The sequence below is a fragment of the Podarcis pityusensis genome, assembly GCF_964106645.2.
Source record: "Podarcis pityusensis genome assembly, chromosome: 8".
NCBI classification, from domain to species: Eukaryota; Metazoa; Chordata; class Lepidosauria; order Squamata; family Lacertidae; genus Podarcis; species Podarcis pityusensis.
The window spans coordinates 86,859,541-86,879,839 of NC_138033.1; the positions used below are offsets into that span (position 1 = coordinate 86,859,541).

Sequence of the window (20,299 nt, forward strand, 5' to 3'; positions counted from 1 at the left end):
GCCCCTGTTCTAAACAATGCTTTTTATATCTTGCGGAATAAAGAATAATATGATACTTTATCATATTACTTGAGCTGGGTGTCAAGAAGACCTCCCAGGCCTATGGTTTTACAGGTGTTAAGATTAGAGCCTGCAGATGAGAAGCATCAAAAAGAAAATGGTCAAACCAGTTTCTTTTGTTAATACCCTGGCATATTTCCTTTGGTTTTTATTTACTGCATTTCTACCCCTCATTTTCTCCATATAGCTCAATGATGGAACCTGCATTTTCAAAACTCCCCCGCTGTCTGCAATTCTAAAAGGTAAACAGAAAATTGAACATCTCATTATGGTTGACTCTTGATATTTCAGAAATCCTTACTGAAAGTGAAACTTATCAAAACTCTAGAAGTGAACGTGCTGCCTTGTAGTTCTTTAGAAATATTATTAAATTGGCTTAATATAATTTCCTTGGGGCAGAGAATTAATTTAAGCTTTAGGACAAGTGTGGCTGATGATTTAAGTGGGACCTCTAAAGGCTGAAGCATTGGAAATAATAATTACTAGCAGCCTCAATTAATATTTGCAAGAGACTTAGCAGATACCTGAAATGAAATTGATTGTGAACAAAGTTGATAGTGAAAGTAAGATATGGTATTAGATGCATATGTTAATTTGTGGGTTTGCAAGCAATCTCTGTGAGTTGTTCTCTGGCATTTAAGACAGTTTTTCCCAGGCTACTGTGGATTGGTGGTCTCCAGGGAAGGGGTAATCAGCAGTAATTAAAAAGGCAAGGGAAAAGAGGATGAAATAAAGAAGCAAAAGGATAGTGGGAAGAAACAAAGTAAGCCAAACAGGACCTTAAAAATCAGAAAAAGAAATGACTCTTCTCCCCATTAAGATGAGCCAGTGGGAAGTGACTTATGAAAAGCAGGGACATAGGAAGCAGGGACAAAGTCAAACATGGGTCGACTTAACTCAGTCTTGTATACACTGACTGGCAGCAGCCCTACCTGGAGTTACTGGGAATGGAACCTGGGACCGTCTGCCTACAAAGCGGGTGTTTTGCCACTGAGCCATGGTCTTTCCCCTCTGTATCTACCATGTTAGGTTGGTTGGTGCATCACTATTCAGCTGGTAGGTAAAATACCTGATCTTTCATGGTTCATCCTCGTGGGAGGGGAGAGACTCGCTCCAGATGCAAAAGGAGGACAGGAGGGGTTCCTTACTCCTTATTAAATAGTTACATTGTGGAGGTGATCAGAGGAAGGTTTGCTTTCCACATTCCTGTGTGGCAAGAAGCACATGCTGAAATTTCTTCTTCTGTTTGTTAAAAGATGCAGGACCTCTGCTATCCTCCCTTGCACTTGATTTGGCCATCTTAAAATGGGGAAGGTGGGGAAAGGAAAAGGATAAAAATGCACACACAAAGAAAATATTGATGGCATCATCTGCAACAACACCCATTGTATTCCACATAGGACAAACAGGCCCATCTCTAAGCAACTGAACAAGTGGGCATCAGAAGGGGCAATATAGATTTGTTAAAATGGGGAGAACATTTCAGCCTCTCACAATGCTCTGTACCTGACTTTTAAGATGGCCAAACTAAAACACAGAAACTAATGAATTACATTTTGAATTACACTTGCGGATTGAATCTGCCACTATAGATATACTTAAATCACATTGTATGTGGTATTGGTGTTCCAATGCTAGAATGCCTGTGTTATTTACATACAGGGGTGCCATCATAATTTTATAGGGCTCTTTCTCTCTCTGTGCCTTTATACTGGTGAATGCTAAAATACATTGATGATGCTTAATAGATGTTAGGAACATAGGAAGCTGCTTCATGAGCCAGACCATTGGTTCACTAGCTCTGCATTGGCAGAAGGTCCCAGGGTTTCAGGCAGGGTTCTTTCACAGCTCTACCAAGAGATGTCAGGATTGAACCTAGGACTTTCTGAGTGCAAAGCAATGGCCTTTGGCCTTAAATGGGCTGTGCTGTCCATAAAAGCCATCACTATGCTGAGAATCTCTCACCTGGTACAGTCTCAGTTCAAATAAGGCAAGTGTGCAGCAGGATAATTCTGTCAATAGTGTCAGACTTGAACAAAAACACACACATTCCAGCCAGGAAGTCACTGGACGGCCTCAGGCAAGACAGCCTTTAAGTTCCCTATTTGTAATGTTCAAATTACAGTGACCTCATAGGCTTATTTTTGGCATGAATGAAATAGAGATTGCCTAGTGCTTTGTTCTAGATACATTAAAAAACTACTATGCACACAGTCTTGCAAAATCTTTCATGCATATTCATAAGCATAATGATTTCAAAAGCTTCCAGCCATAAGATGAAATAACTGGCTTCTGGCAAAAAGTTAACTAAAGTTAACTTTTTGCCAGAGGCCAGTTATTTCATCTTATGACTGTGGTGTGGTGTAAAAAACTTTAGTTCATCCCACCTTATTAACAGTGCATGAACATTATTCATAACTTTGATTTTGTCTTTTTTTAAAAAGATGCTCAGGCGATTGGTGAAAATATGTCCCATTATAAATGTAAAGAAAACACCTTAAGAGACTACTCTTAAGCCCTGTGCAGAAGGGTAATGAGTGCAGAAATGAAGAGGAGGGAGGGGGGAGTCTTGGGGGCTCCCACCAGTGGCCGGTAGGAAGGCAGGGAGCCCAACATTAGGTGGCGCCGGAGAGCCAGTGGCAGGCAGAGCCAACTCAGTCTGGTTTTGTCCCCACCCTCTCCGTTTAAAATATAATAATTTTATTAAAGATGTTCTTGGGTTACAAAAGCACATGCATTGTCTCTATTTTCAGGTTGAAGACCCTTTTCTACAGATCAGCTACATTCAATGTGAGACATTAATGTTGTACACAGTGTAAGGTTGCATTAGAAAAGGGGGGGGGGAGAGAAGGGGTGGTAAATTTATATTCTTTTACTTAGTGTGTGAGGTTTTTGTGTCCGCGTTACTTGGGGAGGCTCTCTTTCTATTCACTTATTATTTTTCCTTGGCAGTGAGAGAACTTGGGAGGGGGCAGACTGCAGTGAGATTTGTTTGAGTGTATGGGCGGGGGGAAGGACGCGGGTGGCGCTGTGGGTTAAACCACAGAGCCTAGGACTTGCCGATCAGAAGATTAGCGGTTCGAATCTCCGTGAGGGGGTGAGCTCCCATTGCTTGGTCCCTGCTCCTGCCAACCTAGCAGTTCGAAAGCACGTCAAAGTGCAAGTAGATAAATAGGTATCGCTCCAGCGGGAAGGTAAATGGCGTTTCCGTGCGCTGCTCTGGTTCGCCAGAAGCGGCTTAGTCATGCTAGCCACATGACCCGGAAGCTGTACGCTGGCTCCCTCGGCCAGTAAAGCGAGATGGAAAGGATGCAGGACTGGACAGGACACTGGCCTTGCATATCTTTGGCCCATCTACCTGCGCCCAGGCCGCCTACTTGCAACTCCCATCCTGTGCTACATCTTCCCTCTGGACCTTTGGAACATGTTGGAAATTGGGTGTAGGGTCAGCAGGAGATCGCCCACCCCCCTTCATTATCACCCTACTACATGATCATCCCTTGAGAGCTGCAACACCCACATGGGCGTAGCCGGGGGGGGCAGGGGAGCACGTCGGTTCTGCCCCCCTAACAAAAGTCCTGACCCCCCCCATCAAAAGTCCTGGCCGTGCCCATCCAGCCACTGTCAGAGGTGGGCAATCTCATTCTATAGAATGGCGAGGTGCAGGAACCCACCTGAGAGGCACGGGAACTGAGTTCCTGTGAGTTCCCCCAGAAAAAGCCCCTCTTAGAAGTGTTGGCTCCGAGGTCAGACCCACCGAGTCCTGCGGGGCTTATTCCAAGGAAGGAGGTGCAGGCTGCAGATGTGCGCAGCTTTCACCAGAAATCTAGTCCCCCGGGAGCGTGCACTGGAATACGGCCTGATCGTGTGCACGCTTACTCGGAAGGAAGCCAAAGCCCCAGTCGAGCATTTCACCCACTGAATGCAGTCGATTCCACCGCCGTGGGGCTAAGCGATCGAAAGGCGGCAACCTCATCCTACGCGCGTTTTTCATCAGCGGTAACGTCTACTCAGCTCAGTGAGATTTACTCCTAAGTAGGCGAGCACAGGCGTCCAGCCCAATTCTACGCACGCTTACTTGGAAGTAAAGCAGGCCTTCCACCTCCAAGGTGGCGGCTCAGCCCCCGCTCTCCTTCCTATCCTATCCTATCCGGAAGCCGAGCCCTGCGCTGGGCGTGCGGCGTGGGGCTGCCTCCGACCCCTCGGGGCTGCTGAGGATCCTCCCAGGGGCGGGGGGTCTCTGGTCTTCCTTCGGGCGCGGATCGCACGAGAGCGGGCGCCAAGTGGCCGGGAGTCGCGCGGCCCGAAGCGCGCCCGCCTTTTGCAAGCAGAAAGCGAAGGGTAATTCTTGCGCGCGGCGTCATTGGCCCCTTGACTTCACAGGGGCGGAAAAGCTGCCTTCACCTTTGAGGTCCACGCGGGAGCCAGGAAGTTTTTAAATTTGTAGTTGATGTTTGGAGATTTTGCCAAAAAAAGCTCAACAGCCACAAAGCTCAACTCAGCTTTTGCGTCCGGATTATCAGGTGCCAGCCCCCCCCGCCCCCCGGAGAGTTACACGGACCCCCAATTGCAAAGCACTTGACTAGCTGGCGAAGGTGGAGGAAAGGAACTTTTGTTCTTAAAAGGGAATGTGGGAGGAGGCAGCAGATATTGAGGTGAGGCTCCTTTTAGGTTCTGTGCAGGCCTGCTGGGAATAAGAAACACAACGATGGCTGATTCCTCATCTTCGGAAATAACAAAAAACCTCTGGAAATAATAATAATAAAAAAACTGGCTGTTACTCTAGTCTGTCTCCATCCCTGGGCAAAACTCAGAGCCCTTGAAAAGTAAAGAGAAACAAGGCAGTCTTAGCATTAACAATGGCTGAAAATAATTTTAGGTGCTGTACTAGATATATAAAAAAGCCAAATTGGGTAACTTTACCTGGCAGCTGGAGGGAATGTTGCTAGAGAGAGAGAGAGAGAGAGAGAGAGAGGAAGAAGTCCCATCTTCAGGTGGTAAATATCCTTTTCCTCCAGTTTAGACTCTTGCCGTTGAGTGGCTAAATTCATTATTTTCCAAAACATACAAAAAGTATAAACATCTGAAGATGAGATGTTGGAATGTTTGCGGCTTTCTCTCACATTCCATTTTAAGACTGTCTAGATGCAGACTCCAGATGTTGCCATATGCCAAAATTTTATTTCGCACCTGCTGCTTTATTTACCAGCTGGCCTGATGAAGAATTCTGGAGAACTGCAAACACAGTTTTGTGATATTTTTGTTTTCCGAATGAATATATTGTTCTAACTTAGTTTTTGGGGTCCCCCCCTTGGGGCTAACATGGCTGCTTTTTTACTTTTGATGTGATGAAAGTAAGGACAAGCTTATTAATAAGCACAATCCTTTGCTATTTAAATTGATGGGCCTTAAAATGTGCTTACCTTTGTCTGGTTCACTGTTTTCTGGTTTGAGGCCTGGAAGGGGTTGGTTGCAGATGATACCAAATATTTTTCCATATTGCCATAAAAACCCATTGGTTTATATGGTTGGTCCCCTTGACATTTTTTATTTTAATGGGTAGACAAGACCTCTTTTGAGCAGGAACAGCCTGCTCTCTATTCAAAGGAAGAGGCCTCTGAAAGGAAGTTTTGAAGCCCCAGAGTCTTAAATATTCCAAACAATATAGATTTTTGAAGCAGCTACTGGAGTAGGTGAGGCATTGGACAAAACTGGAATCCTTAACAAGGAAGATCAGTGGGATGGTAATGAGAAGCCCCTCCTTGCTGTCTGCATGGCATTCTTTGTGTTGCCCCTTAAGAGACAAAAAATCGGTTCAGGAGGAGATGATGGTGCTTCCCTGCCCCCACCCTCTGCAAGGGTAGAAGGAGGGGCATGTTTAATTTCAGCTCTTTAGACATTTAAATTTTTGAGGCAGTGATAGAATAGAGTTAAAGTAACAATAGAAATGGCAAAGAGCATATGAAAGAGTTGAGGATTTTGGAATGTCTCTGTTAACTTGAATGTGATTTAATATTTGTATTCTGCTTTTCCAACAACAAATGTTGATCTCAAAGCAGCTCACGGTAAGAACAATAGTATTAAAAAATAACAAACATTGCAATCACTATAATAATATCAAAATCACAGTAGCATATGGAGCAATAAACAAACAAATCCATCATGACAATTAATACAATATAAACTCTCAGTGATTCGAAATAGCTGTTGAGTTCCCAGGCAGCAGGATCTCTCATAGTTTTTAGCTTTGACTTCTTTTTCACCTTCAAAGAGAGAAATTGATGACTTCTGTGTTGTTCCTTCCAAGCATATAGCGCATGCATGCATGCATGCATGCATGTCTAAGTGGGGTTGTGCCTTTGGTCTTGCCACTAATGCTTTACCTTTGGTTTCTTGTCTGAAAGGAGAGTCTGCATGCATTCAGTTTTGTATGGGGTGGGCAGCCTTTGCCAGCCCGGTGCCATCTGGGTACTCTGCTGCTGGGTTTGATGAGAGCTGCAATCCCACAACATCTGGAGGCTACTAGGTTGGTGAAGTCTGGGGTGGGCCTTCCATTGCTTTGCAGAGGCTCCCCTTACAGTCTATTAAATGTAGTGGCCCCCAAAGCTATCTCTTTGTCTTCCTCCAGAAGTTCACTGTGTACAGGGTGGGTGGAGGGGAAGGGAACAAGTGAAGTGGGCTTATGAACTCTTCAGTTTTCAGCTGAGTAAGAAGAGAAATGTTTTCCCTGTCCAATTTCTACAGTAGAAGGAGATAATAGCATAAGAATGCTTAGCCATGATCACAGCTTTGTGAGGGAAAGCATAAGAGGTCAAAATTCATGTTGGTACTTGCGAAGAACAAAGAGCTTTTCATTTGAGTCTCTCGGCAAACAGGGCTTCAAGAAAGAAAGAAGGTCCTACACAAGGTGACTTCACTCAGAATGATGCATCGTCCTGCTGTGTAGATCTGACCTGATTTGCACATAATGCTAAGTCAAAGCAGGACTTAACACAAACAAGCACATTTTCATCTTCCCAGACAGAGATTGTGGCCACAGTGTTCCTGTCGCAGTGTGCACTGCCATTGTGCTTTAACATAATGTTATGTCTGGACCTGAGCTTGTGGTTTGTCTACTGGAGGAGTCCCTTTCTATGCTGTGGGAAGTGGGGAACTTTGGAAATAATTTAAAGGGGATATTTTAAAGAACTTTGAATCTTTAAAAGCTTTACTTTGCTGCATGTTTTGTAACTTTAAATCTCTGCTGGGGCTTTCTCCCCAAAGAGTACTTGCCCCACAACTGGATCCAGGCATCCAGGGAATTCTCCTTTTATTCTTACCCCAAATTTGGTATTTACTCCAAATACCAAAAACCAACAGTATCATAGGCACATGGAAGCTATTGATTGATTGATTGATTGATTGATTGATTGTGTTAGTGTTAGTGTAGTGTTAGTGTTAGGAAAAAAGAAGAGTTTGTAGGCAGAGACTACCCTTCTGAGCTGGTAATTGTTGAGGCTCTGAGATTAGAATTTTGAATTGGTAATTTAGCAACACTGTCTAAAAGACATTGGAAGTCTTTTTGGGGGGAAGGCAGGACTTGCTTTCTCATTTTAACAGTCCTGGGACAGCAAATTCTGAAGCTTGACTGAGTTTATTACCGTACATCTGTCTGTGACCTTTTATCTGTAAAAGATTAGCTGATGTACATGGGGAGGATGTGCTAATCCCATGTTATGATCCCCACATCCTTCTGAAGTGGGCTAGTAACAGCCAAGGCTATCTCATTTCCTTGATGGGTGACTGAAGATTTCAACTCAGAACCTGAACCTCCCATTCTTATCTAGATCTTTTCTGCTATACCACACTGATACTTGCATTTTTTAAAAAATAGCAATTTGTATTTTTTCAAAAAAGACAAGGCTACGAATAATAAATAACAGGGACATGATAAAAATATCCAGAATTACAACAAAACAATATATAACAAGATATAAAACAAATGATGGCATTTAGTCTGATTATTTTCTTTCTCTTCAGAAACACACTTTCAAATCTTGATTCCTGCTTCACAGTGAAAAGGATTGTAGTGACTTCTCCCCCAGAATTCATAGAACCTGGCTTGGATTGTCTCTTTCATTTAAAAAGTTTAATTTCTGGAAACAGTAATCCAGTTTTTTTCAGGACATGTCTCTTTGTTACATCAATGAGCACAGGAACATCTGGTATGCAGGTGATCAGCTTAGAATGTATTACGGCTGTTCTACACAATCATCCCCCTTTGGTTAGGAAAAGATTTTGGAGTGGTCAGTGGGCAAGGAAGCTGCATCTGATGTGCATGGACCTGACTCTAGACTCTAGAGACTATCTGAACATGCAGCAGGTTTGAGAAAATACTGTATTTGACAACGGCTTGGGAGAATACTGTTATGCTGAGATAGGCACTTATGGCGCTTAGTAAATCGGATCTCCCAGAGTGTGTTTTCTGCTTGTCTCCCACCTTATGCCAGAAGAATAGTTAGTTGCATTTTGATAGAGGATACAAATTGATGGACTTTTAAAGAAATTGCTTTAAAAAACAACTACTGAAGAATTTTCCCATATTAAAATTTGCCTTCGAACATCTTTCAGTTTCTAGTGCTTTGTACCATGCTTAACTGCAATTCACATTAAGTAAAAATGAAACAAACAAATCCAGATTTATTGGGACTTCCAATTTAGCGAGCTACAACTTGCTTCATGCAGCCGTTAGTAACAGATACCACTAAAAGAGTGGACAGGTGACCCATACCTTGGAAAAATTAAAACTCAATTACTGTTACATGCTGTATGTTTGCCTACTGTAACTGTGGTTTGGAAGCTGCAGCTAGTGCAGAATTGTGTGGCGGTGTTACTAAGTAGTGTACCTATACCTGCAGACATGCAATACCTTTGGTTACCAGCCCAGGTTTAAGGTCCTAGCCATTTGCAACCAGGTTACCCGAGAATGACTTTTCCTGTACAGACTTGCACAGTGACTGAGATCATAATTGGGGGCACGCCTGGTTGTGTCACTAGTGCCTGTAGATAATATATCTTGCAGCAGCCAGGAGTACAGCATTTTCTGTGGTGGCCTTCATACTCTGGAATGGCCTCCCCCAGAAATAACTTTGATGCAATTTTGGCACAAGCTAAAAACTTTTGTGCTCACCTCGGCATTTGCAGCCTTTTAATGCTAGCCACTGTAGAACTTCCTGCCTGCTTGATTGAACCTGATTTTAATTATATTCTTATATGCAAGGAAATGCCAGCTGGGGTGTGTGTGTGTGCTCTGCTCTTCCTCCGGCATGTGGGGGGATGCAAAGCAAAACTCAACGTACAAGTGAGAGCAGCTGACCTTGAAGACTAAAGATGGTAGGACTCTGTAGCATATTAGATTCACAAACCATTACTGAAAGCAGGACTGACTGCAGGAAAAGTGGGGAATTGACTTATCTGATAAGCAGATTGAAGTTGGCTCCCTGAATAAAGGGACAGGATTTTGAGGGGTTCTGTAACTAAAAAGGGACAGATGAACAGATTAGTTGATAAGGGTAGGTCCTCCAGGATGGGAATCATAGAATCTTAGAGTTGGAAGGGACCAAGGGTCATCTAGTCCAACCCCCTGCAATGCAGGAATCCCAGCTAAAGCATCCATGACAGATGGCCATCCAACCTCTACTACCAAACAGCTCTTACTGTCATAAAGTTTTTCTGAATATTTAGTTGGAATCTGCTTTCTTGTAACATGAAGCCATTGCCTCGAGTCCTCCCCTCCAGAGCAGGAGAAAACAAGCATGCTCCCTCTTCCATGTGACAGCCCTTAAGATATTTGAAGATGTCTATTGTATCTCCTCTCAGTCTCCTATTTTCTAGGCTAAACATCCCCAGCTCCTTCAAGTGCTGCTCGCAAGGCTTAGTTTCCAGACCCTTGATCTTCTTAGTTGCCCTCTGCACACCTTCCAGCTTGTCAACATCCTTCTTAAATTGTGTGCCCAGAATTGGACAAGGTATTCCAGGTGTGGTCTGACCCAGGCAGAATACACTAGACTTCTGTTGATGTAGAAGAGTCCTGGACTTTTTTTCTGGAAGAATGAAGGGCTCACCAGAAGTCCTCAGTGACTGAAAAGGGGGTTTGGGGGCCCTGAGAGCACATTGGTCCTAAAACAAAACTGAGAGGAAAGCAGTGAGTAATCTCACAACATATTTTTTATTTTATTTTATTATACCTCTGCACAGTGCCTTGAAATGTCTGCATAACAGGAGATACATAAATATCTTAATAGCAGCAGTAAATACCGTATTTTTTGCACCATAACTCTCACTTTTTTCCTCCTAGAAAGTAAGGGGAAATGTCTGTGCGTGTTACGGAGTGAATGCCTGCGGGTGGCGGGGGGGATCTGCTGCAGTCGTGAGCAGAGGATCCATGGTTCCCCTTCCTTCCCTCCTCCGTGGTTACAAAGCATGGATCCTCAGGATTTTTGCATTGGGCTACTCCAAACTCACTGTCAGATCACATGTCTGTGGCCACAGCATGAACCACAAAAATCATATATCCACTATTTCGTTTAGAATATTTTTTTTCTTGTTTTCCTCCTCTAAAAACTACGTGCGTGTTATGGTCTGGTGCGTGTTATAGAGTGAAAAATACGGTAACTTTGCTTAGCATGTGGATAGGTAGAGAATTCCTCATTATTTTATTCTTTGACTATTCCCAACTAGTTTTTGTAGTTGCTGCTCAGAGGAATGGTAATGCAGTAAATTCAGATATGGAAGATATAATAGGTAGCCTGTGAATATGGAAACAGGAAAATTTTCCAAGACGTGCTCCAAATTCTGTACCCTGCGATTTGAACTAGTAGCCGGGAGAGTTAAGAATAGTTGTGGTCCTCTCTGTATATGCTGCTAATGAAATGTAGGTTTCTGATGATTTGAGTTTCTCCTCTTCAGAAGCTGTTGTGTAAAATACCTGCAGCCTGTTCTTCTGTGACTGAATATAGAGACCTGAGTGGGAGAAAGAAAACACTGCAGATAGGATTTTAGCTTTATGCGAGCAAAAAAGGGGAGATAAGGAATGCTGCTGTTGCAGGTTTATGCAAATAGGTAGCACGTTTTCTGGACATGGATGCACATTAACTTATACTGCAATGTGGCAAAATTTTAGTGTGAATGCTGAAATATTTATTTTTCAAGTGCTGTGATTGTAGCTGGAAGTATGTTTTAAAGAAATAAAGAAATTCATAGAATCATAGAATCATAGAATCATAGAGTTGGAAGAGACCACAAGGGCCATCGAGTCCAACCCCCTGCCAAGCAGGAAACACCATCAGAGCACTCCTGACATATGGTTGTCAAGCCTCTGCTTAAAGACCTCCAAAGAAGGAGACTCCACCACACTCCTTGGCAGCAAATTCCACTGTCGAACAGCTCTTACTGTCAGGAAGTTCTTCCTAATGTTTAGGTGGAATCTTCTTTCTTGTAGTTTGGATCCATTGCTCCGTGTCCGCTTCTCTGGAGCAGCAGAAAACAACCTTTCTCCCTCCTCTATGTGACATCCTTTTATATATTTGAACATGGCTATCATATCACCCCTTAACCTCCTCTTCTCCAGGCTAAACATGCCCAGCTCCCTTAGCCGTTCCTCATAAGGCATTGTTTCCAGGCCTTTGACCATTTTGGTTGCCCTCCATTTGGTTGCCCTCCTCTGGACACGTTCCAGTTTGTCAGTGTCCTTCTTGAACTGTGGTGCCCAGAACTGGACACAGTACTCCAGGTGAGGTCTGACCAGAGCAGAATACAGTGGCACTATTACTTCCCTTGATCTAGATGCTATACTCCTATTGATGCAGCCCAGAATTGCATTGGCTTTTTTAGCTGCCGCGTCACACTGTTGGCTCATGTCAAGTTTGTGGTCAACCAAGACTCCTAGATCCTTTTCACATGTACTGCTCTCAAGCCAGGTGTCCCCCATCTTTTATTTGTGCCTCTCATTTTTTTTGCCCAAGTGCACTACTTTACATTTCTCCCTGTTAAAATTCATCTTGTTTGTTTTGGCCCAGTTCTCTAATCTGTCAAGGTCGTTTTGAAGTGTGATCCTGTCCTCTGGGGTGTTAGCCACCCCTCCCAGTTTGGTGTCATCTGCAAATTTGATCAGGATGCCCTTGAGTCCATCATCCAAGTCGTTGATAAAGATGTTGAATAAGACCAGGCCCAAGACAGAACCCTGTGGCACCCCACTAGTCACTCTTCTCCAGGATGAAGAGGAACCATTGATGAGCACCCTTTGGGTTCGGTCAGTCAGCCAGTTACAAATCCACTGATCCACAAATCTCAGTTTTAGCTCTAAACAACTCTTGATTGTTTTGCTAAAGATCAATTATATGGAACAATGCTTTTAAAAGAACCTACTTTAAAATGGATTAAACAGTTTTAGAACATGTTAAAGCACATTTCTAAGACTTCCCATCATTGAGAAACACTGTTTTTGATTCCTAACTACAGTCCTTCGCCTATAGAAAATGCTGGATGCCTAGCAAGCAGGCATAGCTTTCCAAACTTTTCATGTTAATGACACACTTTTTAGACATGCATCATTTTGCGACACAGTAATTCAGTTTTACTAGCAAACCAAAGATTAAACTAACCCCTTTCCAGCCCCCGGAGGAGTGACACATCTACACACTTACTAATGTGTTTCAACACACAGAAAGCTCTGAAGTAAGGAAACTTGCTTGGTATCCTTGTGTGTGTATGGAGGGATCCAAATGAACAACTATGTTGTTGTTGTTATGGTTATGCAGTACATGTGATCTGTGTGACTAAAAGTTTTGCATTATTCACGTTGGATGCATCAACACTCTTATTTAGTTGGAGATCAGCCTGTTTTAATTGTTAGAGCAACCAGGTAGTGTACATGGTTCCTCAGGAAACAAACAGATTTCAAAATGGCAAATGTGATTTAAATTGATTTTTTTTTTGCTTGGTGAAATGCAGCACAGTCCTGCGTATGTTTACTCATTAGTAAATCCCATTAAGGGAACTGAAACTTAATCCCAGGTAAGTGTCCAGAGATGAGAGCCTTGCATCATATTTTGGTTAAATTAAGGCACTCCTGTGTCAGAGGCAAGGGTGTCCTTTCTAATCTGCCTAGCCATGTTGCATTTCTCCTCACATAGTTGTGACACCTGTCCTCTCTCTCTCTCTCTCTCTCTCTCACACACACAGAGGGAGAGAGAGAAGTTTGTCGACTCTTATTTCATGGGACATTTTTCAAAGGTTGGATGGTCATCTGTCAGGGATTCTTGAGCTGTGGTTCCTGCATTGCAGGGGGTTGAATTATCCCAAAATTCAGGCCCCGTGGATGGACTAGAGGCTCAGAGCAGAGACGAAGCAGGACCTCAGGAGGCCTGTGGAGGCCCTGAAGGGAGAGGAGTGCCATCACTATAGAAACGGTAGAGAAATTGATGAGTTTGATCCTGCTAGAAATCTTGTATATGTGTGAGTTTCTCTAGAAGGCTTCACTTGAGGCCATCATGCGTTGAACTCACTGGCCACATAAAACACTGCCGCTGCCCTAAACATGTTTTTATTTTATTACAATTTGGTTGCCTGCTTTTCATGACAGAATGTTCCCCAAGTGGGGAACAATGCCAGCAAAGCACAGGAAAATGATACGTACAGTCATTTTGAGTCAGTGTGGATGCATGCACCATAGATAGGGGCCCATCCGCACAGGATCTGAACGCGCCACCCCAAACAAATAGATAAGGATTCAGGCTTGCTCTCATTTTGGTGTGAACTGTGCGTTGTGGCTGCAGTGCCCGCCCTTGCCAGGGCATCTCCAGCTAGTGTGAGAGAGTAGGCTGGATGTCTGGAAATGGGGCCCTGGGGGTGGCACCCCTTTAAGTGTGGAGGGAGACAGATCTCCCGGGTGCCAGGACTTCCTGAACTAAGAAACATGGCAGCTGTGTTTTTCCTCAGCACTTTCTGAAGGAGAATCGCAGAATCATGGAAGTGGCTTATGGCGCTGCTGTGAGAGAAAGGGAAGGGGCAAAGGAACAGCTTTGAGTTTTTTCATCCACTTTGCCCTATGTAAGAGTACTGTTTTAAAATGAGACGCTTGAGGCTTTGGTTATAAGAAGGATTTGAAATCAATTAAGGCGGCAACAGTCCTGAGGGTCTTAATTGCAAATGAGCCATTGAGATAATCACAAATATGTTCTTGGCAAGAGGCTTGGGGGGGGGTTGATTTAGGAGAATTTCTTTGGAAAGGGGAAATCTGGTTTAAAGGGAAAAAATAAGGGCTGCCATTTTGATGGAATTGGCGTTGGTGCCCCCCCCCCCAAAAAAGCTCAACAACTCTGGGCAATGCCCCCCCCCCATTTTTGTTGTGCTTCCATAAAATAGGGGTTGTCTTATACATGGGGGCGTGTTATACACGGAAAAATACGGTACATCATGTGGCTGGTGCGTGCATGGAGGAGCAGCAATCTTCCATAAATGCCCCCTGAGATACTTTGATACTTCACAGGGAAATCTGGGAATTGTAGCTCTGTGAGGGGAATAAGGAGTCTCATAACAACTCTTAGCACCCTTAACAAACTACATCTCCCAGGATCCTTTGGGGGAAGCCATGACAGTGCTTTAATGTATGGTGTGAATGTGGCCTTAGTGGGAATTTGGCCCTGTTCCCAGGCGGTGGCTCTCCCAGCTACAGCCTGGTCTGCTGTTAGCGCAATTTCAGGGGCCTGGTTCACACGCATGTACATCTCACTCAGTTAGCACAGCATCCACTGCAAATGGACCACTGCGGACACAACTTCCATTGAATGGCAGGCTGTGCATTCACTTGGGTGTCAGTTGTGTAGAGTAATCCATGGTGCACGAACATGTGTGAACATTTGCAGGGTGACATTCATTTGGGTACTCAGAGTATTGCTGGTTTTGGGTGCCTGTGTGTGCTGGCAGGTGGGCGGGTGGGCGTCTACATGTGCCCCTGAGTATAGTATATTCAAGGGCGCTTGGTTTGAGCTGCTGTTTCCTTTTAAGGGACTGGCTTGTCTCTTTGAGCCGGAGGAGGGTGTGGGAGGGAAAAGTCAATTGTAATGATATTGGAGCTGTATTACAAAGAGAATAAATTCTTCTCCCCGGAGGGCTTTGGCTGATGGTTCCCCCCCCCTCGCTTTCTTCTCTCTTTCTCCCCCCCCCCACCCTTTGTGCTGGATACAGCTGTAGAACAATTGATTTCTCTGGCAAGGAGTTAAGCCTTGCACTTTGAAATGCCTCAAGTTGTGAGAGGAGTTTTCTTCTTGCTGAGGCTGCCATGAGAACAGTTCAGAGGCCTTGCCCTCTTCTTTTGACTTAACTCTGGCTTCTGTTGCCTCTGGGTGGTAAATACAGGGGATTGCACCAATATATTCCATTGCTTGCTTGCTTTGTGGGTGTGTGTTTGGGAAACGCTAATGGTGTGTAGGTGGCACTGTGCAAGTAGTTGCCCGCAGCTATTGTGAATAGTAGGGCTACCCCCACTTTTCTCCTTCTAACAAATAATACTGTGGCCTCTGCTCTCTTACAGATTTACACAGCAAATGTAAAACAGGGGTAGGCAGATTAATATAAAGGGGTATGTGGGTGGGTGGAATGGTAACATTTTTCTTCCCCAAAGCTGGAATAAAAGTGGCCTACCAACAGCTCACTAGCCAATTTCTGGTGGGTCACCCAGGGCCTGTGGGTTGCTAGGGTCCTTGCACAGAATCAATGCCTTAATTGTATTGGGATCCTGACTATCCACTGTTGCTTTGTACATTAAAAAACTGATTAGTAGACCATGGGTTCTCTTTTTTTAATCTTAAAAAGGCTCAGGTCAGAGATCTATGTTGTGGAACTGGTATTGGAGGTAAGATATACAAAAATGGATAAAAGCTTTTAAGGCCCCTCCAGACCTCCTTTTTATTATGCATTTGTGGTGTTTTAAGGTCATGATGGTATTGGGCAGCTTATATGTGATCCCAGCTTTCAATACTGTTCGCACCTGCAAAGTTCTGGAGTGGACGTACTGCTTTGCTTCTAATTGGTGACTGTCCAATAACTTCCTGCTGAAATCCTGTAACACCTTGTACTGCAAATGTTCTGGGGAGCTTGGTCCCATTTTTGTTGTACTATACTCCTGACAGTAATAACAGTAACATTGGGGAAGCATCGCAGAAGAACTAGTAAGCTAGAATGATGTGTGGACAGTTCAGTATGAATCCACCACTAACGCACTATAATTGCACCAATGACATGTTGCAGACTACACCTGCCAACCCCTCTTGCTAATTTGAAGAGGCCCCAACATTTTTCATGTAGTGGCTTCTCTTCCATACAATGTTGACTGGGCTGTGACATGGGGGTGGTGCGATGCCCAGGACTTCACCTGAGTGGCCAAACAGCTCCTGACGTGGCGTGGGTGGGAGAGGTGGCTTGCTGTGAAGATAATATGTATGCTTGGTGGATTTTCCAGTATGGTCAAGGCCTTTCTCTAATTTTCTGGTCTTATGGACTGTGTTCTGATTGACACTTGCAAGAACTCTGTTTCACTATCTTCCTTTACACCTCTGTTGGGTCATTTCCCCCTTGGAATCCTAAGATTTTTTTTGTTCAGCTGATTCTTGTGCCTGAGTCTGCTTGATTTAATCTCATGACCATGTTGTCTATCTTGTATGAACCCAGGAACACAGAAGAGAGCTTTCAGCTATTTTTGACCAAGCCTCTAGCTGAGCCATGGCTCTAGCTTATGAAGGCTTGCCTGGATATACCCTTCGGAGTGAGAGCACTTTACAACACCAGAGAAATGTACATGAGTCTCCCAAGTTGAACCAAAGGTTTTTGGTCTCCTGTTCTGTGCACTTGAGGTTAATGGTCCACTTAGGATAGTAGTGTGGAATCTCTGGGCCTCATTGAAGTTGGCCTGCCAGGTGGTTTTGGGTAAACCCTAGACTGAGCCTTGTTGAGATGGCAGCACTTTTCAATGTGATTCCAAGGCTGGAATAAAGTGTGCATATAAACCTTATTGCCTGGGTTGTATGCAGTGGGGACGCCGCTGACGCAGAGGTATGCATACCCCTAAACATTTTGTGAATCTTTGTACTTTTGTCCATTTACTGTATTTATTTTTCGTGATTTGAGATATAAAATGGTGATTTTCTTGAGACAAAATCAGAGTACTCCTAAACATTTTTTAAAGAAAAAAGCACTGGTTGTATGTATGTATGTATGTATGTACATACCACCCCAATCTCCAAGCAGTGCAAGATTCTGTGGGTTTCAGGCACTAACCCAGTATTTGTGTTTCCTTTTTGGAGTAAAGCACAGCAGAGACTGTGGTGTTTTTAAGCTGTATAATTTTATTTACACGTATATACAACCTGTACCTAGATGGAGGGATTGCTGAGCATTCACATCCTATGAAAGTCTGGCTTCCCCCATAAGGGCAGCACTGGATTCAAAGGATGACAAAAAGGCCATCCTCTGTGTCTCTTTGTTTCAGCCTGTCATCTCTGCTCATTTGGAGTTCTGCCCCTGCTTCTCCTTTTTGCTGCTAACTGACTCCAAGGACGTCCCTCCAGCCTACATCATTCAAACCCTAAAGCTGGCCTCTGCCTCCGCCCCTGCCTAGTAGCACCCAGCAAAGAAGGGGCCCTATTTCTCCTTGCCTGGTGACTTGCCTTCCGATGGTTTCCCTGCTGGGCCATCACTGGCCTTTGTCCCCTGCTAATGGCCATCCATCTAGCTCAGCTGATCCAAGTTAGCACAACTAACTCCACGGGTTTTTGTGTTGGGCAGTTTAATCAAACCTTGATTATTCGAACCTTTACTAAATCATAACACCTTTAGGAGGATCTAGCACCCCCACACCCCCAGCTCATAACACTATTCTTGTGCATAAACAAACAGTAAAATCCGACACAAAGAAAATCCAAGTTACCGTATGTACCTAGAAAGGTTCAATTTGTGGTGAACGCATTTTGGAAATGAAGCAAATAGGTTCAATTTTCCTCATTGTGGTGCATCCTCCTCTGCTGGTTGCAGTGTTAGAAATTGGGACAGGAATGCTAGGAGCCATGTGGCTCCTGGGACCTAGGTTGGGGGCACAAAAACAAAATGTCTAGGCACATTTTCCCCCCTGCCTCGCTACCAGACCAGGCAGCACTGGAGAAAAAAATAAGTAAAAATTCTGCTGGGTGAATTGCGGTCTGCAAAGTAGCACCATGCTACCCCACCATACACCTGATTCACCCAGCAGTGCCATAGCGGCGGGTGTGTGTGTGTATGTTTGTCTTTGGTGCTGCATCAGGTGTTTGGCTGGGGTAGTGCCGCAGCAAAAGACCTGCATCTCTTGCTACTGCAGACCAACTTACTGTAGCCAGGCAGTTGGAGATGCTAGACATCTCAATCCCATTGCAAAAGGCTGGTTGCCAGTCACAAAACGCAACTGGCGCCCAGCTAATTTTGAATGCTGGCTGGTTGTGGAGAAGGTACTGGAGCAATGCAGGACGCAGAATCTCAGAATACTGCAAATGGTGTGTGTTTGAATAGCCCACAATTAATTGCTGGTCACTTAAGGCTACAAAAGAATCCTTCTTTTCCATATCCCCTCAAGGGCTTTGATTCAATTAAGCATAACGGCTTAAAATGAATATGGAAATCTTGTCTGCTGGAATCTTGTGTGCTTGATTTCTATTAAAGAGTGTCTGCTTAAGGGAAATGCTGTTCTGCCAAATATTACTTCAAAAGCCATAAAGCTAATTTGTTTGCAGGTGGATCGTTAAGATACTTTTTTCCTCCTCAGATGAAAACCTTGGACTTGGACTCAGAGTGGAAGCTGGGAACTGTGGTGCCCTTTCTGGGCAAATGCCGGCCATTTGTGGGCTATTGCTGCCAAAGGTGCACACCAAAGAGCTGGGTAAGAAGTTGATTTATTTCAGTTCGTATATTTATACCCTTCCTTCCGTCCCTCCAAAGAGCTCAGGGTGGTGCACATGGTTCCCCCCATGCCTCATTTGATCCTCACAACCACCTGTGTGGTAGGTTATAGAGAGAGAGATAGGAAATGGCCCCAGGAACTCCCAGTGAGGTTCCCGGCTGACTGGGGATCTGAACCTGGTCTCCCAGACCCTAGTGCAGGGAAATGCTGAAAAAGAAGGGTTGATTGCCAGTCATGGGTCAGTCTGCTTTTGGTTTGGCCTGCCAGCCCACATGACTTCCCTTACCTTGGGCAACTATTGTGTAGTTCGGTACCACTTTAAGGTGGAAAATGTGCTAACAGGTGGTCTCTAAGCTAGGAGTAGCAACGAAAAGGCCATGGATTTGACTCCAGCCACTGTTCAACTTGAGCTATTTAAATAGTGGGCTCTGTTCATCTACCCATCTGCCTGCTGCCTTGTAAAACTTCCACATACACCCACATTTTTATTAGTTGCATTCCACTTATGAATCACTTTCAACAATGAAAACAGCTGTAAAAACAGCTATGCAATGTTGTATATAAAACAATTAGAACAATTTCACATACAAAAACGACTTGAGAGCCAATACAGGCACAGGATGGGATAAACACCATGCATGCGCTTTTAATTTCAGTCTCACTTCACGCTGCCTGGCTGTGACCCAATAGGTTGCTGATTGAAAGGAACTGAAAATAAAACAGCAGTCATCATGATACCGAACTTCATGGTGTAGCCACAGTCAGAAAACACTGTATGCTTCTGATTACTCCAACTTAAAAAAGTTATCAAAAAGAGCTGCTAAATTAAACTAAAGCTTGGAGCACTTTCACCTTAAAGCTAAATGGGACAGAGCTTTAAGTTTAGGGGAAGAAATGACATAAGTCGGGGAGGACAGGACTTGTGATGTGTAAAAGGATGAGCAGTGAAGGCGGAAAGTCTTTTCTCCTGTTATAACAGAATTCAGGATCATCTAAAGAAGTTGGCAGGCAGTAGGTTCAGGAAAGGCAAAAGGACATACTTCTTCACACAATGCATCATTAACTAATAAAGTTCATCACCACAAAATGCTGGTTGGATGGTTTTCTTAATTAATTGGGCAAATATGATCAGGAAATGTCCACATTTAGAAGCAATATAGGGTGTGAATCATCTTAGAGCTGGGCACTTCTGGAGGCAGAAGGATGGCTTACCTTGGTCTCTATCTGATCAAGCAAGTTCAGACCAATGAGAGAGAGAGAGAGAGAGAGAGAGAGAGA

The 20,299-nt window shown here is 44.1% G+C and overlaps 1 protein-coding gene across 8 annotated transcripts in view; it reads left to right on the forward strand.

Moving 5' to 3' along the window:
- The first annotated feature begins 247 nt into the window (after positions 1–247).
- GPAT2 (glycerol-3-phosphate acyltransferase 2, mitochondrial) overlaps positions 248–20,299 on the forward strand; it is a 72,756-nt gene continuing 52,704 nt past the window's right edge. For 2 of the 8 annotated variants that reach the window (XM_081017350.1, XM_081017357.1), the window contains exons 1-2: positions 4,670–4,715; positions 18,887–19,000. In XM_081017350.1, coding sequence (XP_080873476.1) covers positions 4,689–4,715; positions 18,887–19,000 — 141 coding nt within the window. In that variant the 5' untranslated portion in view covers positions 4,670–4,688. Of the gene's footprint in view, positions 303–4,282; positions 4,402–4,669; positions 4,716–10,220; positions 10,244–13,276; positions 13,555–13,932; positions 14,149–18,886; positions 19,001–20,299 lie in introns of those variants that run through there. The other 6 variants (XM_081017355.1, XM_081017352.1, XM_081017356.1 and 3 more) reach the window with 6 other exon arrangements.